Genomic DNA, 16695 nt, shown 5'->3' on the forward strand with positions numbered 1-16695 from the left:
CTAGAGTTTCCAATTGAGAGGGAGATGAAGGAGATATTGACTTGTTTCCGAAGTCGGTGACACAATTGAACACGAGGAATGAAAATGAAGTTGATAGAAATGATTGTGTGCAATAGAAAACTTCCCAGCCATTCCACTCTTTGAATTATTAAAATTAAAGCCAACAAAACAAACACAATGGAATTAAGTATTGTTTAGTTTCATTCATCGATGGAAGGGCGAGTGGTATTGGGCAGCCTCCTCCCTCGAACAAAAGAAGAGAACAAATGTAAAGATCTGGAGGGCTGGGCATAGGGTACCATATGGGACGCCCCACGAACCGTTGCAAATGTCAGTATATTGCCATACTCGATCGCCCACCCGCCCACTTGTCCCTTGTGAAACCAAGCTCCGTACGGTACTGTGATCTTGAATTTAAGCTCATCAGCTAGCTCTCGAACCAGCGTTCTAGATCCCATTAGCGGTACCACTGAATCTTGATCCCCACTATACATTCATTCATTAGTGTCTTAGCTCTTTAGATAAAACATTAATTATCATCTCAAATATCAATATAGTTTGATTGCCACGAAAAAAAACAATAATAACTGAAAATGTACCTGTAGATCCAAACTGGGATGTGGTTTTGGACTATTCTCTTCAGTATGGGAAGCATGTTGATGCTCGTATCATTATAATTGTAATCTAATATACTGCTCAAATGTACCAAAAGTCATGATTTAGATTGTGTTTGTCAAATGTACAAAAAGTTATGATTTAGATTGTGTTTATAACGTCCGCCAATAATTTATTTTAGGTTAAATCAATAAAAATATTTATAAATTTGGTACTTTTATCTAAAAAAAATAGCTTTCCCATTTATTTTATCTCATAAATCTCTCTCTTTAATTTTAAAGATACTAACGGTCAAAAAATTGATTTATTTTTCTAAAAATTGTATTAATGTTCTTTTCAACTGTGATATTTACAATTTCGTCCCGAAAGTATTTTTCAAATTAAAAAAATAATAATAATTAGAAGTGTTTAAATTTTTTTTAAAAAAAAAGTTTATTATTAACAAAGATTTTAAGAGTATTTTTTACCCAAAATTATAATTTGATTAAGTAGAGTGAATGATAGGATGTGGGCTTACTCACTGCACATGGACCATTCGTAAGGCAACTTAGTACGATTTGCATGAAGAGCCACTTGAACTTCCGGCAAGTTCAAATAAAACAGCCTTTCATAGCTCATACACACATCAACTCCCATGCTCATTTTACTCGCCTGCAAAAACAACCAAAAGAAGGGTTCGATTATACTTGAACGGTCAAAAGATTCGAACCCGAAAAATGGTTAACACGAACCAATTTCTTTAATCTGAGCTCTTGCTGGACAAGGGATGGATAGCAAACATCAAAAAGAACACCATAGTTGTTAATGTAATCGCCCACGATGCGATTGGCGTCGCCCATGGCTTGGTTGCATGACTTGCTGACATTGTGTGGATTGGTCAGCACGTAATCATCAAAATCGCAGTCTCTCGTGATTGCGAGCCCCACTTCATCGGAGATCATGCCGTGCGACCAAAAGAACTCGTACACCGCTGGCGCGTCCCTGTCCAAATGAAGCAATGGGTTCCCAATCTGTAGGACCCATTACGAACAAACACATGGTTGAGTTTTTGGATTGTAAGAATGTTTGCTTAATCTACCACATCCTGTGTGAAAGTTATCCATTTATAATAAAATAAATTACCATATTTAATAAATGTAAAGATACCTCACAGAACGCAAATATCAAATATGGTATATATGGTAAACTATAATTTAAATATTAAATATCAGATTCAAATTATGGATCAAATGAGTTTTGATTTTTGGGTTGGTGTTCTTACGGCAACTCCCTTGATGTTGAACTTGAAGGCATTTGAGTTAGTGTTGTAGTCTAGTATGGCGTCCGTTAGCTGAGGAACGTAATGACCTGCGTCAAGTTAAATATGTTTGAGTATTTATGAGCGATTAAATTACGAGTTTAGTTTTGTTTGTAGTTCGGATTTACCGGCATAACTTTCTCCGGTGAGGAAAAATGGTCGATCTTTGAATGCGGGAAACTTTTCGTACCATTTTAACATGAAGGTGAGCATGTCCCTCGCTGCCAAAATTAATAAAAATACTATTTTATTTAAAAAAATATTAACTCTAAAAATAATTCAATAATCTTAAAAGGAAATGTTAATACTTTGTTTCAGAAATATTGGACTTTAAAAAATTTCATTACTACTACTAATTTTTTTTAACCGTTTTTGTTTATATATTAATGATAAAAAAAAATTTAATTTTTTTTTTATAAATATTATTGATACTATTTTTAAGAGTTTACGAGTATTTTTTAAATATGGTATTTAATGGTATTGAATGTTTTAAAAAAATTTAAGGTTATATTAGACAAAGTAGAAAGTTTACGATACAAATTTGAAAGTTTAGGAAAGCAAACCCGTAGAGGAATCGCCCGTAGTGTAGTCCGAGGATGTGTTGGAGTATGACCATCCTACCCCAGCAGGAGACTCCACAAACAGCAGATTAGAGGCTAATAAAGTAATTTCATCACATTAACAACAATTTTACAACAAAGTTGAGAAATTAACATATGAACAATTTAGTGACTTTCTTAATACCTCTATTCCAAGACATCGAGTTTCTTCGAAGCCCTCGACCATCTCCTTTCGGATAAAATGGCCCTAGTTCCGTGAACGCACCGCCGCCCACGGACGAGCAACCGGGCCCTACATATATGTTATGATATGATATGTTTAAGAAGTGATTCCAAATTCAAACGGTAAATAAAGGAAGCGAACCTCCATTGAGCCAGAGAGTGAGGGGCAGGAGATGGGCATCTTGCTGAGCTTCAGCAAAGTAGTAAAACAAGCTTCTCCCGGCATCGACATCGACATCGACATAGCCTGCAAATTGTCTGAAAGTGACCTTTGGCTGGCCAGGCAGCCTCCCGACCAGATCCTCGGCCGGGAAGCCCTCGACTGCCACCCGTAAGACGACGAAGAGCCAACCCCACACAGCGCCAAGGCTTCTCCACCGCTCCATGGCTCCAAACAGCCCCATCAGTGCTGAAAATATAATGTCCAGAGAATGGGAGTGGATAGGTTTCCTTTTATGGTGCCTTTGAAAAGGTAATACATTGATGGGTTCTTACAAAGACATATGATGATGGTGCATGAACACACCCATGCACCAACCCCTCGCCCTCTTTTCAATCTAAAATTTCTTTACGATAATATCGTTAATATTTTGTTTCAAAAATATTTTGAATTTTTAAAAATGTTTAGAAAATAATTTTGATTTTAAAAAGTTTCACTAATACCTTCGATTCAAATGTTTTTACTGTCATTATATAAACGAAAATGGTATATCTACTTCTCATATATCATATCGATAAAAAAAAAAAAAAAAATTTATTTTCTTCTCAAAGTTAATGGGTATTTTTAAAACATAGTCCGATCTATTAATAAAAGTGGTGAAAGATCATATTGTTTTTTTGAAACTGGGTATTAACTTTTTGTAACGACCCAGATCCACCGTTAGCAAATATTTTCCTCTTTGGGTTTTTCCTTTCGAACTTCCGCTCAAAGCTTTAAAATATGTCTCTTAGGGAAAGGTTTCCACACCCTTATACGAGGAGTGGTTTGTTCTCCTCTCCAACCCGCGTAGGACATCACAATTTTTGAACTCGTTTTTTAAAGTTTCAGCGTATCATTATAATTTTTGAAAGTTTTATAATGATATCTTGGAGGCGGAGTACGGAGTTTATAAAGATATTTTTATTAATTTTGGTGGAAAAAAATAAGATTGTTAATGAATGATGATGCATTGTAATTAATTAATGAGTGTTTATAAAAGTTAAAGGTGGCGACAAAAAGGAGGCGTTTGGACCCTTGTGGTCCTACCATTTCTTTCCTTTTTTCTTGAGATCTTTTTACACTACTACCAAGCACGCTGTGAAAGAGGCTGATTGGTCGTTTTCTACCAACGACCAATTGAGGCCTGCATCTGTCGGTCTCACATTGCTCCTTGCAGACAAGGTACCATAACTATAATATCCAGATGCATTAGCTTTAAACCTTCGAGGATAAGAGAATGAGTATATCGTTCGTGCCCACAAGTACACGACGTTGAAACAAGAAAAGGGTGGCTTTAAATTTGGGAAGTTGATTATAAGAATGTGAGATCTCACGTCGGTTGATGAGGGGAACAAAACATTCTTTATGAGAGAGTAGAAACCTCCCCAGCAGACTTGTTTTAAAATCTCGAGAGGAAGTTTAGAAGGGAAAGTCCAAAAGAGACAATATCGACTAATGGTAGGTTTGGACGGTTAAAAAGAAAGTCTAAAGAGAACAATATTTGGTCGCTTTCGGTTTGGCTCTTACAGAAAAAGTCTAAAGAGAACAATATCCCATTGAGTTTTGGATCCTTGTTTAGGCCTCCTTCCTCTATAAACCGAACGAAAGCTAACGAAGGCTCTATGGGTTCTATGTTTTGGAGCTAGTCTAGAAATGGATGCATCTTCGACGGAGGAGACTACTCCATTCGCATGATATCGTAGCTGTATGATATTTACCTCGTCTAAATTTAACTTAATCGACCCGTGATCGACTAGAACATAAATATGACTCAAGTGTAACAACATAAGAAAACCATCATTCAGATGCATATCTATGCACCAAGTATTTACTAAGCATTTGCTCAAGGAAACAGGAGGAAATTGTTTCTGAGATGAAAACAACACTTGGAACAGTTCCTTATATTTCTCTGAGTTACAGTTCCCCAAGAAAGCCATCGAGGCAAAACTAGAACGGTGAATTTCAGCAACAAGAACAAGGAGCACTTTCTCTATATGTAAATTTCACTTCTATCTACTGTCATAGGTATATAATATAAATGCAAAAGTAAAACAAAAACAAAAAGTTTACAGAGATGAGAGGGAAACTGAAGTAGTGATACTTGGAGATGGAGTGACAGTAGAATTGTCTGTCCAGTTTGTTTCACCCCAATGCCACAACATACTCTCCCAGAAGCAAAAATCTTCGAAGCATGTATTCAAACGAGGGTCTTTGATCTTTATTTTCCAGTGACCATTAGTGAAGTTACCTTTCTCCGCCTGCCTTCGGTCCCACTCCAATTGCGCCTTCTGCTTGGATCGAAGCAAACAGAATTTCTGCAGGTTTTCGGGCATGGCGTCGTGCACCTTCCACCATCTCTTATGTGCAACATTGCTAGCAAACTCCTGTAGAAGGTCTACATTCCAATTGCAATCGTAGTCCCGGAAGCAAATCCATGGTTTGTTACCTAAATAATGGAGGACATAGAGGATTGGAGGGTCGGCTCCGAAAAGCCGAGTCTTCATCTCCTTCTTCTCTTCCTCGTCGCCTTCCCAGAAGTGCTTCAAGAAGTTCATGTGCTTCGGTATGCGATGCCACCATGTGAAGATTTCATTTAGATACCCCTGATCACCACCGTTATAAGACTCTATCTCATTGATGTGATCCATTAGCAACTGAAAAGTGCAATTTGATGGTTCGATCACCATAACTCCCGAGTTGAATAATGTTGCATTGTTCCCTGTTGCAGTTATCTCAGGCATCTCAAAGAGAAAATCAATATTTCTAAGAATGAGCATGTCAGCATCTATAAAAATTATCTTATCATAGCTTGTCAACTGCCAAAGACGAAATTTGCTGTAGTTCCATTCGTTGTACGCATCTCGTTCAGCTTTTGGGTTCCTGATTCTTTGGATGGTATGGACCTTCCAACCAGCTGCCTCCAGGCCTCCCCTGTGGTACTCACCAATTGTTTCATCAACAAGTATTACAAGATCTCGTGTCGAACCAGTCATGCGGATACTTTGAGCAGCTGCAATAGCTCCACAGACGTATACATGTGCAGAGTGCAAAATTGTTGCATATGCTTCTCTGTTTGCTCGTTCGGAGTAAAAGTATTCTGCTCATGAAGTTTTTAGTTGGTCAGTCTCTAAACATAGCAGTAACACACCTAATCCTTTATTTTTGTTGTGCATTTCCAGCCTGTACATATCTACCAGGATTGATGCACAGAATATAACTGATAAACAGACGTTTAACGATTAAAGCGCCCCAAAGAGCGACTACAACAAGCCTATCTATTAAACTAGTAGGGTCTTTGGGGTAAGCCCAATAGAGATAATATGCTAAGAGAAGTTTCTCTAGTAGGTAAGTTAATAGAACATATCAATCCCATAACAACTAAAGAGGAAGTAAAAAAGTTTTGGACATTACGCATAAAGTAATAGCAAGTACCTTTAGCCTTTAGAGGAACTGAAAGTTCACATGACCCAATGGGGAGCCGTAGTTTGTCCCTCAAGATATTCAAGCTAGGTCTATAAAGCCATACATTCCCTTCATGTGTGATAAGTTCTTTGCATCGAAAGAGATTTGGGAAAGGAAAGCATTCGGTCACCAACAGTACATGTACGTAACGATTTCCTTTAGCAGATGCAGCAACCCTAGCTGCTTCAAGTTGCAAGTGCAACCGAGCCACATCTCTTGTCCACCGACCTGATTTGTCACATGGCAGCTTCACAGCTACAAGATCTATACGGGGTTTTGTAGGAATCTGAAGCTGTGGTAAAGAAGGACAAGAGGGGACCTCAAACTCTTCTTCCTCATCAATCCATTCGGGGTATAGGGCTTCCCATGTTAAATTGTTGGCTCCATGTTCTAGACGAAGAACAACATGCTCTGCTTCCAGAAAGAGTTCTTTCCAGTGGTCAACCTCACTATCATTAAAGTTGAGCAAACCAATTCCCTGATACTTGTCCCGGTCAGTCAGTGACTCAACAACATCAGAAATCTCATCCCAGTTGACTTCCGACAAGGATATATAACGAGCATCTCTACCTGTCCATCTGCTAACAAGAACTCACAAGTGAGCACCAAGCTTGTCGCTTAAATATTGCAAAACTGGATTCTTAGAATTTCAAGCACACGAGTTATCACGGGTAAATATTAATTTCACAAGAATACTGTCCTCAAAGAGAAGTTAAGATTATAAACTTCACAACCTCCTCCTACTTTGAGAAGAAGATAGATGAGGTAAACTAAAGCCAGATAATAATGAAATCGATAAGAGCCATATCCCTAACAGAAATGTGTTCAGATTATCATAACCTTCTACATAATTTGCAACCAACAGATCCCCCTATCATCATTAGTTTTCTTATCTAGTTTCCTAATTTTGTGTTTCTTCTTCCAGTTTCATATTCTCCATTAACATTCCTTTCCATTTCTTCTTTATTTCTCATAACCACTAAAGCTATGAAGTTGAATATAGAGAAACTATAACATTTGGGAAATATAACAAGCTGAATTTTACAAAAGCACTTGAAAGCAAATTGAGTAATAAAAATGGCCTACCGAGATCCTTTTAATGGATGATCTGAAACATGAACTGCAGGTGAATGGAAGAGTGTCACTATCGTTCCTAATACAATAATAACCAGCACGAGTTTTAACGAAGGTTTGCAGTTCAAAACCCTATCACGAAAAGGAATGTGGAGGGCCCTCTCAACAACTTTGAAATCTTTAATTCTTTGGAACCTTCTCTTGCTTGTTTCTTCACTGCTTCAGAAGACATTCAAGACAATATTAGCAAATTTTCACACATCCATTCATTCAGATAGTAAAAGAACACCCCGTATAGAACAAAGAAATAAGTACAGTCGAGCTATAGTAAAAATCGTTTAAAAATTGGTCGCAATTTCCAAGAAGAACAGACAAACATACAGTTCAGAGCAGCAATTCGTATGCATTCTGAAATTGCTGAAATTAATTATTGATTGGATCTATAAGTTGCTTAATAAGTAGTTGGAGGGAGAGGGATGTAAGAGCTAAATCTATGAAAAGAACAGAACAAAAAAACTAATTTGGGAAAGACATCATTAAGAAATAATTGCAGATAGCAGAAAGCTTCCCATATTAGATCCCTAACTAGTAGTTAAATTGCCTTCTAAATTTAGTGCATTCATAAATCGCATTACGTTCAAACTTCGATTTCATTTTCCTCGTTTAGTTAACTGATAACTCAACCTCCACAACCTCTAACCGCTGAAATCCCCCCAATTACTATGCAAATCTTAACCTGTAAACTCCCACACTGTTGGCGGGGTGCTCGTTGACGCAAAATTAGCAAAATGCAACAAAATGCAAGTGAGAAAACTAAAGAATTGAAGTTCATCAAGAAAATGAAGATCGAACTTCGCAGTCAACACATACATTTAGGAGCAAAACTGAGCAATACTTCAAGAGTAGCTTAAGAAAAAGAACAAGAAATGGGAGAGATACTCACTTAGTAGAAGAAGACAATCGATATCTAGGTTCAGTGGGGCTCAGGGGAAGCGCTCTCATCTTCAACAGCTACAACACTACCGCATCAGGAACTCAGCTTCTTCTGATCCCAGGAACCCGAAGAACAAAAACCCAAAAATCCAGGAAAGTAAACGCGTAGAAGAAAAGAACAACAGCAATCAAATTCACCAAAAAGGAAAAGGTTCAACGCCTGATACGAGAAATTGAAGCATGGCCATCGGATCCCGAGTTCATAGGTTGACGGTGAGGGAGTTGCAGAGAGAAGAAAACAGATTAAAAGAAGAAAAATCCATGGCGGTGAAGTTGAAATAAGGCCGCCCAACTGTCTTTGGGAATTTTTTAACACTTTTATTTTTTACATAATAATAATAATTAATTAATTAATTAATTTACATCAGCCAATAAAAATTATAAAGTAATAATAAAATTTTAAAATATGTCAATACACACTTTATTATTATTAATTTATAATACATTGGGTATATACAAAAATAATTGTATTTACCAAAGTAAAATTCATCCAATGCCGACAGAGAAAGGGCAGTGACGTATTTTAATTATTCCATAAATAAATAAATAAATAAAAAGTTCATAAAAATAAATTAAATTTCCAAATATATTTTTTTAAAAATGATTTTAAGTCTACTCTACCTACCATTATATACATTTTAAAAAAAAAAAAATTAAGTTTATTTTCTCGTTATTATATTGATGCGATGTCATTGAAAAAATTGAAAAGAAAAAAATAAAAATCGAGAAAAATTTAAACTATATAAAAATAGTTTAACACAGAACAAATTTGAGTCAATCTATAAGACGAAGAGATAAACTTAGACAATAGTCTGGGTTACAGTGTTAATAACACGTATCAAAAATACTCCTCAAAAGTAAAATTTAAATGTTTAAAGATAATTTATGAGATGTCTATAGACGATTTTAATTTTTTTTTTTTTTTGGACTTTTTTATAAAGATAGAGGGCATTTTTTTAACCAAAAAAAATTAATAGTAAATATATTTTTTAGATTTTTTTAGACGAAGAATATTTTATTAATTTAGTTAATATTAAATTTATCATAACTCCAATATAATGTTATTTTATTTGTAATTAATATTGATTTTTACTATAAATAAATTTATTCATTGAGAATTAGAAGTTAAGAGTGCAATCAAATATTTTTAAAATGGGATTTTTTAAAGCTTTTTTTCACTATTTTTTTCCATTTTTATTATTTAAAGGATAAAAAAGTGGATTTTTTTTATTTGTTGAAAAAGTATATATATATATATAACTAAACCGCCATCAAAATTAATTTATAAATCTCTATAAAAGATAATGTGTTGTACAAATCATTTTATTTTGTTTTAAATCAATTTAATCTAAATATAATTTCAAAACTCAATTATATTGACTTTAATTTCATATTTTATTAAAAAAAAATATTATCCTAGCCAAATTTAAAAATAAAAATAAGTTTCTCAAAATTATTATTTTAGTTTTTAATTTAAAAAAAAAAATTAATTTTTTTTAATGTACTTAGAGAGAGAACGGAAGAAGGCATTAGTTTTCAAAGAGAGTGGAAGAGTGAACGAAACGGTGCGTGTTGGAGATCATCGAAACTAATCGGCAACTTACCAACTGACGATCGAATTTGGGTTTCTTCCCTCGTCGGTCGTCGCAGATCTGAGACTTTCCGTCCTAATATCGCCGAATCTGCTCGCTAACCACTACAGTCGCCGTGTTTGGTGTCGGGATCAGGACTGTTTATTTGAAGGATTTCGAGCTAAAAATGGTGCTGATATCGGTCGTTCGGGATTATATCAACAAGATGTTGCAGGACATCTCCGGCATGAAGGTTCTCATCCTTGATTCTCAGACGGTACGCGCCATCATATCTATTTTACTCTTTCAATTTTCTTTCTGTTTGGTATCGAGGAGAAGAAAAGGAAGAAGTTGTGAAAATTTTGTTCCGGTTCGGGGGATGGGGAAGAGGAAATCTTGTTTCAGTTTTCTGAGTACTGAATTAGTCTGAAGAAGGCGAAAATTTTGTATTATAGAATACCTCAGCTGTATTTCAGAGCATACGTCGATAATTTACTCCGTGTAATTTTTGTATATTATTGCTTTATCTCTTTATGAACGGGGAGCTGGAGGGGTAATAGATTCCAAACGAAAGAAATTATCAATTCTTATATCATGAACGTGCTGAATATTGATTTTGATCAAATAATCTAGATTGTAACGAATTATTCTTTTATTGAAATATTGATTGCCAGTTCTGCTGGATAACGTTTAGTGCCATAATCCGTGAAATTCGAGCTTTTAGATAGGCATTGCGTAAGTTCCTCTGTACTAAAATTTTCATTTCCTGATTTCTGATGTGTAACGATTTATCTAGCTGTTGAATAAGTATGTAGTTGTTATGTAAAATTGGCGGCATTGTATCATATATTACAATCATGCTAGAATTAGACCCCCTCCGAGTGTTCGTGATGATGATGCAATGATTACATCATAAGGATCAACTTTTGTTGTTATTAATTTTGGTTTCAGGTCAGTGTTGTTAGTGTGGTGTACTCACAGTCGGAACTTCTTCAAAGAGAAGTTTTTTTGGTTGAATTGGTAGATACTATTTCTATGTCAAGAGAATCCATGTACCATCTTAAAGCGGTTTGCTTTCTCAGACCAACATCAGAGAATGTACAGCTTTTGCGTCGTGAGCTGGCTAATCCTAGATTTGGGGAGTATCATCTCTGTGAGTTCTTCATATCTTTCATGGATTTTTGGCTTATGCAAGTAACTTTGAGACTTGATAATAAGCTGCTATTGATACATTAATCATTCTTCTGTATGTCCGAATTACAGTTTTCTCCAACATTTTGAAGGAAACTCAGATTCATATACTTGCTGATTCAGACGAGCAGGATGTTGTCCAGCAAGTTGTGGTAATTTTTCTTCTACAGGAATTATATAAGACGCAAGTCATGGCCAGAGAACATCAATTTTTTTTTTTAATAATAATCTTCTTGGTGACCCTTTCAAATTTGTGTTCATAAAGAAGTCTTATATGTTTATGAACTTGGGGAGGGATAATTCACGTGAAGTTCTTAAGTAGAATAGTTTTCTGGAATCCTGGTCCTTCCCCTTTGTTGTACTACGTCAAAATAGATGGTTAGTTTGTCAATGGTATGAACCTTATTATATGTCATTGAGCCTTGTCATTAGGCTTAGAGTTAAAACTCCATTCTCTACTTATTTTGTTTGTCGTCTGGTATAGTTGGTTTGTAGAGTTGTATTGTATTCATATGTTAGATTTAAGTTTGATAATCACACATAATTGTGGAATGGTCATGCAGGAGTTTTATGCGGATTTTGTGGCCATTGATCCATATCATTTCACTTTAAATATGTCATCAAACCATAGATACATGATCCCGGCAGTTGTTGATCCTCCAAGTTTGCAACATTTCTGTGACCGAGTTGTAGATGGCATTGCAGCACTTTTCTTGGCCTTAAAACAAAGACCTGTTATTCGGTACCAAAGGACTTCTGATATTGCCAGGAGGATAGCACAGGAAACATCAGTACGTAAATTCTTAATACTCCAAGTTGCATTTTGACATTTTGTCAGTTAACCCTTCCATAGGATGATACTTGACTCTAGAAGCAGTGTCATGACTTCAGATTCATATTTTTTATTTGAGGCTTTATTTTCACAAGTTTAAAGTGTTAAAGGTCTCTAATATATATTGTTTCTGATGGGCCAGAAACTTATGTATCAGCAAGAAAGTGGTCTGTTTGATTTTCGAAGAATGGAAGTTTCCCCTTTGTTGCTGGTAATTGATAGGAGGGATGACCCGTTGACTCCCCTGCTGAATCAATGGACTTATCAGGTATTGGGGTCACAAAAAAATTACCTTTTTGCTTCATTGTTTCTACGTGTTTGTGTTGGTTATTCATAGTTATGTTTTCTAGGCAATGGTTCATGAATTGCTAGGTATTCAAGACAATAAAGTGGACTTGAAAAGCATTGGGAAGTCTTCAAAGGACCAACAGGTATAAAGTTCACTCTTCTACTCTGCACTAGCATACATTTTCTATTAGACAATTAAACATTTTGACAATTTGCTTGGCCTTTGGGGTCATGCAGGAGGTTGTGCTATCATCAGAGCAAGATTCATTTTATAAAGCTAACATGTATGAGAATTTTGGAGATATTGGGATGAATATCAAGAAGTTGGTGGATGATTTCCAGCAAATTGCCAAAAGTAACCAGAACATACAAACAATAGGTTTGTATGAAATAAAGTTTGAAATTCTTCCTAGGTATTTGTGGAGGATCAACTAAGGGGACTAAATTGTTTTTAATGCTTTGTTTTCTTCAGAGGACATGGCCAAGTTTATTGATAATTATCCAGAGTACAGAAAAATGCACGGCAATGTTTCAAAGCACGTGACATTGGTGACAGAAATGAGTAAAATAGTAGAGGAGAGAAAGCTTATGTTAGTTTCACAGACAGAACAGGAATTGGCTTGCAATGGTGGGCAAGTGGCTGCTTTTGAGGTTATAATATTTTCTTCATTGCTTTTCTTTTGTGAATATAAGTTGTATTTTTTTTTGTTTCTTATCTGTAAATCTTGTCATTGTCCCATCTTCATGTTTTCTTGGACATCCATTTTGTGACTTTTTTCACATGATACTTGAGGACTATAATCTGGTTCTGCTATTTTTCTGGAAGGAAGATTGGAGAGTTAAAGACTGTGATTTGTCTTTTGTTTTTATTTTTTTGTCTATATTATAAGAATCAGATACATTAATTTTTGAGGCAGTTATTATGATTGAAATAATTGTTTAAAATCTGTTCCTTGTTTTTTATTTCATAGTTCTAACTTTTGTTTTTGTTTCTTATGTGCCCATGGTCTATAAAAGATTTGAGCCTCCCGACATTAGTGTGGAACTATTGATTAGCTATGAGATTGTTAATTGATGAGATTTAGTTGTTACATTCAGCGTCACTACCTCTGCTCTCGTCCTTTTCAGGCTGTAACAAATCTTTTGAACAATGAAAATATTTCTGATATAGACCGTGTGCGCCTAGTTATGCTGTATGCCTTACGGTATGAGAAAGAGAGCCCTGTTCAACTGATGCAACTTTTCAACAAACTGGCTTCTCGTTCTGCAAAATATAAAACTGGGGTAATGTATACATTTAAGCGTTTTTTTAACCAATTGTTTGAACTTATACTTCTCTATTTAAAGATTTAAAACACATTGGACTACTTTATGGGTATTATTTATGCTATGCCGATTCATTATATATTTTTCTTAGGTTTTGAAAAGATTTCTGTTTCTTCATCCTCTATTTGTAAGAAACTAGTCATCCTATGGCTGACTATTATCACAATGTAGTTCATATTCTATGCTATAACTAGTGGGCTAGTCTTCAATTATCTTGATTTTCTCAACAACGTGATATGACAGCTTGTCCAGTTTCTTTTAAAACAAGCTGGTGTTGATAAGAGAACGGGTGATCTTTATGGGAATCGAGATCTTTTGAATATTGCTCGTAACATGGCTCGTGGATTAAAGGTATGCTCAATGCTCATAGAAATAAAAGATCTGCTTAATTTCTTCTAGTTTGCAATTTAGGTTGCTTATTTACTGTTATCTTCACTTATGCTTTAGGGGGTTGAGAACGTGTACACTCAGCATCAACCTCTTCTGGTCCAGACCATGGAAAGTATAATCAAAGGACGATTGAGAGATATGGACTACCCGTTTGTTGGGAATCACTTTCAGCAAGCAAGGTTTGTTGCTAGTGTGTGAGCGCGTGTCTCAGTGTCTATCCTTCTTCTTTTTTATTTTTATTTATTTATTTATTATTATTATTATTTTTTATTGCTAGAACTTTCATTTCTTTGCATATTAAATTATATGTTATACAGTTTGTGATTGTGTTTCTTATATAAAGCCATTTTTACATGGATAACTATCTGCTCTCCTTATTTATATAAACTATGTTGTGTGTTGATGATTCTGATGCTTGTAGCATATGGTAACTTGTTATGGACGTTGATTTTTAATTAGGTAAAGGTTTGAAAAGTCATTCAGATGGCTGCTTTATAACTCCATTTCTATACCAGCTTAAAGTTTTTTTTTTTTTCAAGAATTTGATATGCCGTTTGGAATCAGATTATATCTTTTCTTTTTTCAAGAAACAATATTTTGATTATCAAAAGAGAAGTACAAGAAAGGGGAGATGAGATATCTCCACGTGCCCGAAGGATTAAAAAAGGTCTCCCAATCAGCAAAGATTTGTCATGCCATAATTGCAAAAATGTTCCTTTTCATGTTTTCCCCTTCAAATATTGTTTTGTTTCTCTCGTGTCTCCATAAAATTTCTGTAACTTCACCACCCCAAAGGGAGTCTAGCATGACCTCTAAATGAAAATCAGATGATCATCGTAGGGCTTTCCTTTGGTGTTTTTCTTGATTAAAATAATTTTATGCTCTATTTATAGAAAGAAACTTCTGTTAAAATTTATGAATTGAACTTGGCTACTTTGTTCTGAAACAGGCCCCAAGAAGTCATCATTTTTATTGTAGGTGGGACAACGTATGAGGAGTCACGTGCTGTAGCTTTACAAAACGCAACTACTTCTGGAATACGTTTTATACTGGGTGGTTCTGTCGTTTTAAATTCTAAGAGGTAAGCAATAATGGTTAGTTGATTTCATGATCTATTTTATGTTTTATTATCACTTTCCAATTTTCTATCTGGATTCTAGATGGAAAACTTGTTAAAAATTTTCTATCCAGGATATTGTCATACTCTGTGTCTATATGAGTAGGTTTGTGTCTATTTATGATATGAATCTTATTGCTATAATTAGTAACTGTTCTATCTGATTAGTTGGATGAGGTGGTTGCAAGAGTAATTAAGTAATCAACGGTCCTACAATTACCCTTGCAGTAATCATAACTCACAATCTCCAACCACTCGAAAAATTAAAAATAAGAAGAAAAAAAAAAGGGAAAGAACAAGAAAAGAGAACAAGAAGCAGAACTCTCATACCACACAAGTTTATTGGTTTCCATATTGGAACCTACTAAGTAATCTCCTTGCAAACACTTTGAGCAAGTAGTTATTTTCATGATGTCACAATTTGGCTGGTATAGGTTTTTGAAGGACTTGGAAGAAGCTCAGCGTATATCTCGTTCGAGCGCCTCTGTGATTTAAAGCTCAACAGATCTCGCAAACTAACAAATCCGATTATGGGAGGTTTTCATTTAGTTGCTGCCAGTTACACTACATGATTGCAGATGATAGAAGAAGGAAGAGGGAGTCCTGGAATATGCTTTACCATTAGAATCCCAAGGTCCCAGCCTCAGTCTCAGATGTCATTGTTCGTTACCAATTTGCTCAAGCGTTCAACAATAAACAGGGTTAGGAGCTAGCAAGTGAGTTAAAATTTTCTTCTCATCATGTTAGAACAAATGTCCCACTCGTGGCGTATAGAAAAATGTTCCATTCTTTTTGTATATTTGGAAGCATGAAAGTCTTGCAGATGTAGAGTACACTATTTAGAGGTATGCCATATATATATATATATATATATAGCACATTATACGCTTTCATATCCTAGGTCAGTTGGGAAAGTTAACAGAGATTATGTAGATTATGTTCAGAAGATCTTATTCAAAATCCCAGATGTATTATTTTCTTCTTTTGTCTGTCATTTCTCTTCCTTCTTCTCTTGTTGGATGAACTCTTGTTAGGTTTCTCTGCATATGAAGAGATGGGAGTTGTCTAGAAGTTGTTCTTGACACTTGGAAGGAAAAAATTCAGTTAAATGAGAAAGTCTATTGTGACCGACTTAGATTGACTGACCTAAATGGCGATGTTTGGCTGGCCCCATGTGGGTCGAACAAAGTTCATGCAGTTGTTCTGCATGACTTCGTCCAGTTTGTTATGTCTAAGATGGAGTTGGTTTGATGATCTAGATTAAGAGGTATGGTTTGTTTTATATAAGATCCATTGAAAGCTACTTCAAAGTCATTTAGATACTTGAGTAAAAACGTGATTGAGTAACTGCTTAAGTAATCACTCAAAAGTTTAAAGACAAAGATTAGCTTGAGTAGCATCGTTTCCCAAACAAGCTCGGAAAGTAACCACTTTTATTTTCTAAGCTTTGTTTTAAACTCGGTATTGACTTGAATATTAGAGTACTGGTGGTTTAGCGCCCAAGACTTTCTTATAATCCTCCCTATGAGAAGACGTTTATAATTGATTTTATGATCTT

General features: G+C 35.3%; 3 protein-coding genes across 7 annotated transcripts; 1 reads left to right on the forward strand and 2 right to left on the reverse strand.

The window, feature by feature from the left end:
* Window positions 1-79: 79 nt before the first annotated feature.
* Window positions 80-3199, reverse strand: LOC111811816 (serine carboxypeptidase-like 42). Its single transcript, XM_023698858.2, has 9 exons — window positions 2837-3199; window positions 2657-2764; window positions 2476-2568; window positions 2041-2133; window positions 1877-1962; window positions 1347-1625; window positions 1133-1266; window positions 600-692; window positions 80-486 (listed from the first exon to the last, which is right to left on the reverse strand). The coding sequence occupies exons 1-9, from the start codon at window positions 3096-3098 to the stop codon at window positions 201-203; spliced, it is 1434 nt and encodes a 477-aa protein (XP_023554626.2). The 5' UTR covers window positions 3099-3199; the 3' UTR covers window positions 80-200.
* Window positions 3200-4671: 1472 nt separating this feature from the next.
* LOC111801582 (putative UDP-glucuronate:xylan alpha-glucuronosyltransferase 3) lies at window positions 4672-8719 on the reverse strand. Of its 5 annotated transcripts, none has more exons than XM_023685628.2 (4): window positions 8373-8719; window positions 7442-7645; window positions 6326-6936; window positions 4672-5990 (listed from the first exon to the last, which is right to left on the reverse strand). In XM_023685628.2, exons 1-4 carry the CDS (start codon window positions 8429-8431, stop codon window positions 4960-4962), a joined length of 1905 nt encoding a protein of 634 aa, XP_023541396.2. In that variant the 5' UTR covers window positions 8432-8719; the 3' UTR covers window positions 4672-4959. The 5 variants fall into 5 exon arrangements, with proteins under 5 accessions (XP_023541396.2, XP_023541381.2, XP_023541414.2 ...); XM_023685613.2 differs by having other exon boundaries at window positions 7442-7648; XM_023685646.2 differs by having other exon boundaries at window positions 6326-6933; window positions 8373-8718.
* Window positions 8720-9942: 1223 nt separating this feature from the next.
* LOC111804636 (vacuolar protein sorting-associated protein 45 homolog) lies at window positions 9943-16119 on the forward strand. The gene is made up of 13 exons (XM_023689435.2): window positions 9943-10270; window positions 10945-11146; window positions 11257-11336; window positions 11748-11975; window positions 12159-12284; window positions 12367-12447; window positions 12542-12683; window positions 12777-12955; window positions 13433-13588; window positions 13874-13981; window positions 14078-14199; window positions 14970-15101; window positions 15572-16119. Exons 1-13 carry the CDS (start codon window positions 10181-10183, stop codon window positions 15630-15632), a joined length of 1707 nt encoding a protein of 568 aa, XP_023545203.2. The 5' UTR covers window positions 9943-10180; the 3' UTR covers window positions 15633-16119.
* Window positions 16120-16695: the final 576 nt, after the last annotated feature.

Source organism: Cucurbita pepo, chromosome 1 (assembly GCF_057944985.1).
Source record: "Cucurbita pepo subsp. pepo isolate OVF chromosome 1, ASM5794498v1, whole genome shotgun sequence".
Taxonomy (NCBI): domain Eukaryota; kingdom Viridiplantae; phylum Streptophyta; class Magnoliopsida; order Cucurbitales; family Cucurbitaceae; genus Cucurbita; species Cucurbita pepo.

What these genes read in the sequence shown, in the direction of transcription:
- LOC111804636 (XM_023689435.2), top strand. Translation starts at nt 10,181, where the DNA reads ATGGTGCTGATATCGGTCGTTCGGGATTATATCAACAAGATGTTGCAG. An exon ending in TCATCCTTGATTCTCAGACG is followed by an intron (nt 10,271 to 10,944) that starts GTACGCGCCATC and finishes TTTTGGTTTCAG; the next exon opens with GTCAGTGTTGTTAGTGTGGT. An exon ending in ATGTTGTCCAGCAAGTTGTG is followed by an intron (nt 11,337 to 11,747) that starts GTAATTTTTCTT and finishes ATGGTCATGCAG; the next exon opens with GAGTTTTATGCGGATTTTGT.
- LOC111811816 (XM_023698858.2), bottom strand. Translation starts at nt 3,098, where the DNA reads ATGGGGCTGTTTGGAGCCATGGAGCGGTGGAGAAGCCTTGGCGCTGTG. An exon ending in CACTCTCTGGCTCAATGGAG is followed by an intron (nt 2,765 to 2,836) that starts GTTCGCTTCCTT and finishes ACATATATGTAG; the next exon opens with GGCCCGGTTGCTCGTCCGTG. An exon ending in CACCGGAGAAAGTTATGCCG is followed by an intron (nt 1,963 to 2,040) that starts GTAAATCCGAAC and finishes AACTTGACGCAG; the next exon opens with GTCATTACGTTCCTCAGCTA.
- LOC111801582 (XM_023685613.2), bottom strand. Translation starts at nt 8,431, where the DNA reads ATGAGAGCGCTTCCCCTGAGCCCCACTGAACCTAGATATCGATTGTCT. An exon ending in CGATTGTCTTCTTCTACTAA is followed by an intron (nt 7,649 to 8,372) that starts GTGAGTATCTCT and finishes TGTCTTCTGAAG; the next exon opens with CAGTGAAGAAACAAGCAAGA. An exon ending in CATCCATTAAAAGGATCTCG is followed by an intron (nt 6,937 to 7,441) that starts GTAGGCCATTTT and finishes AGTTCTTGTTAG; the next exon opens with CAGATGGACAGGTAGAGATG.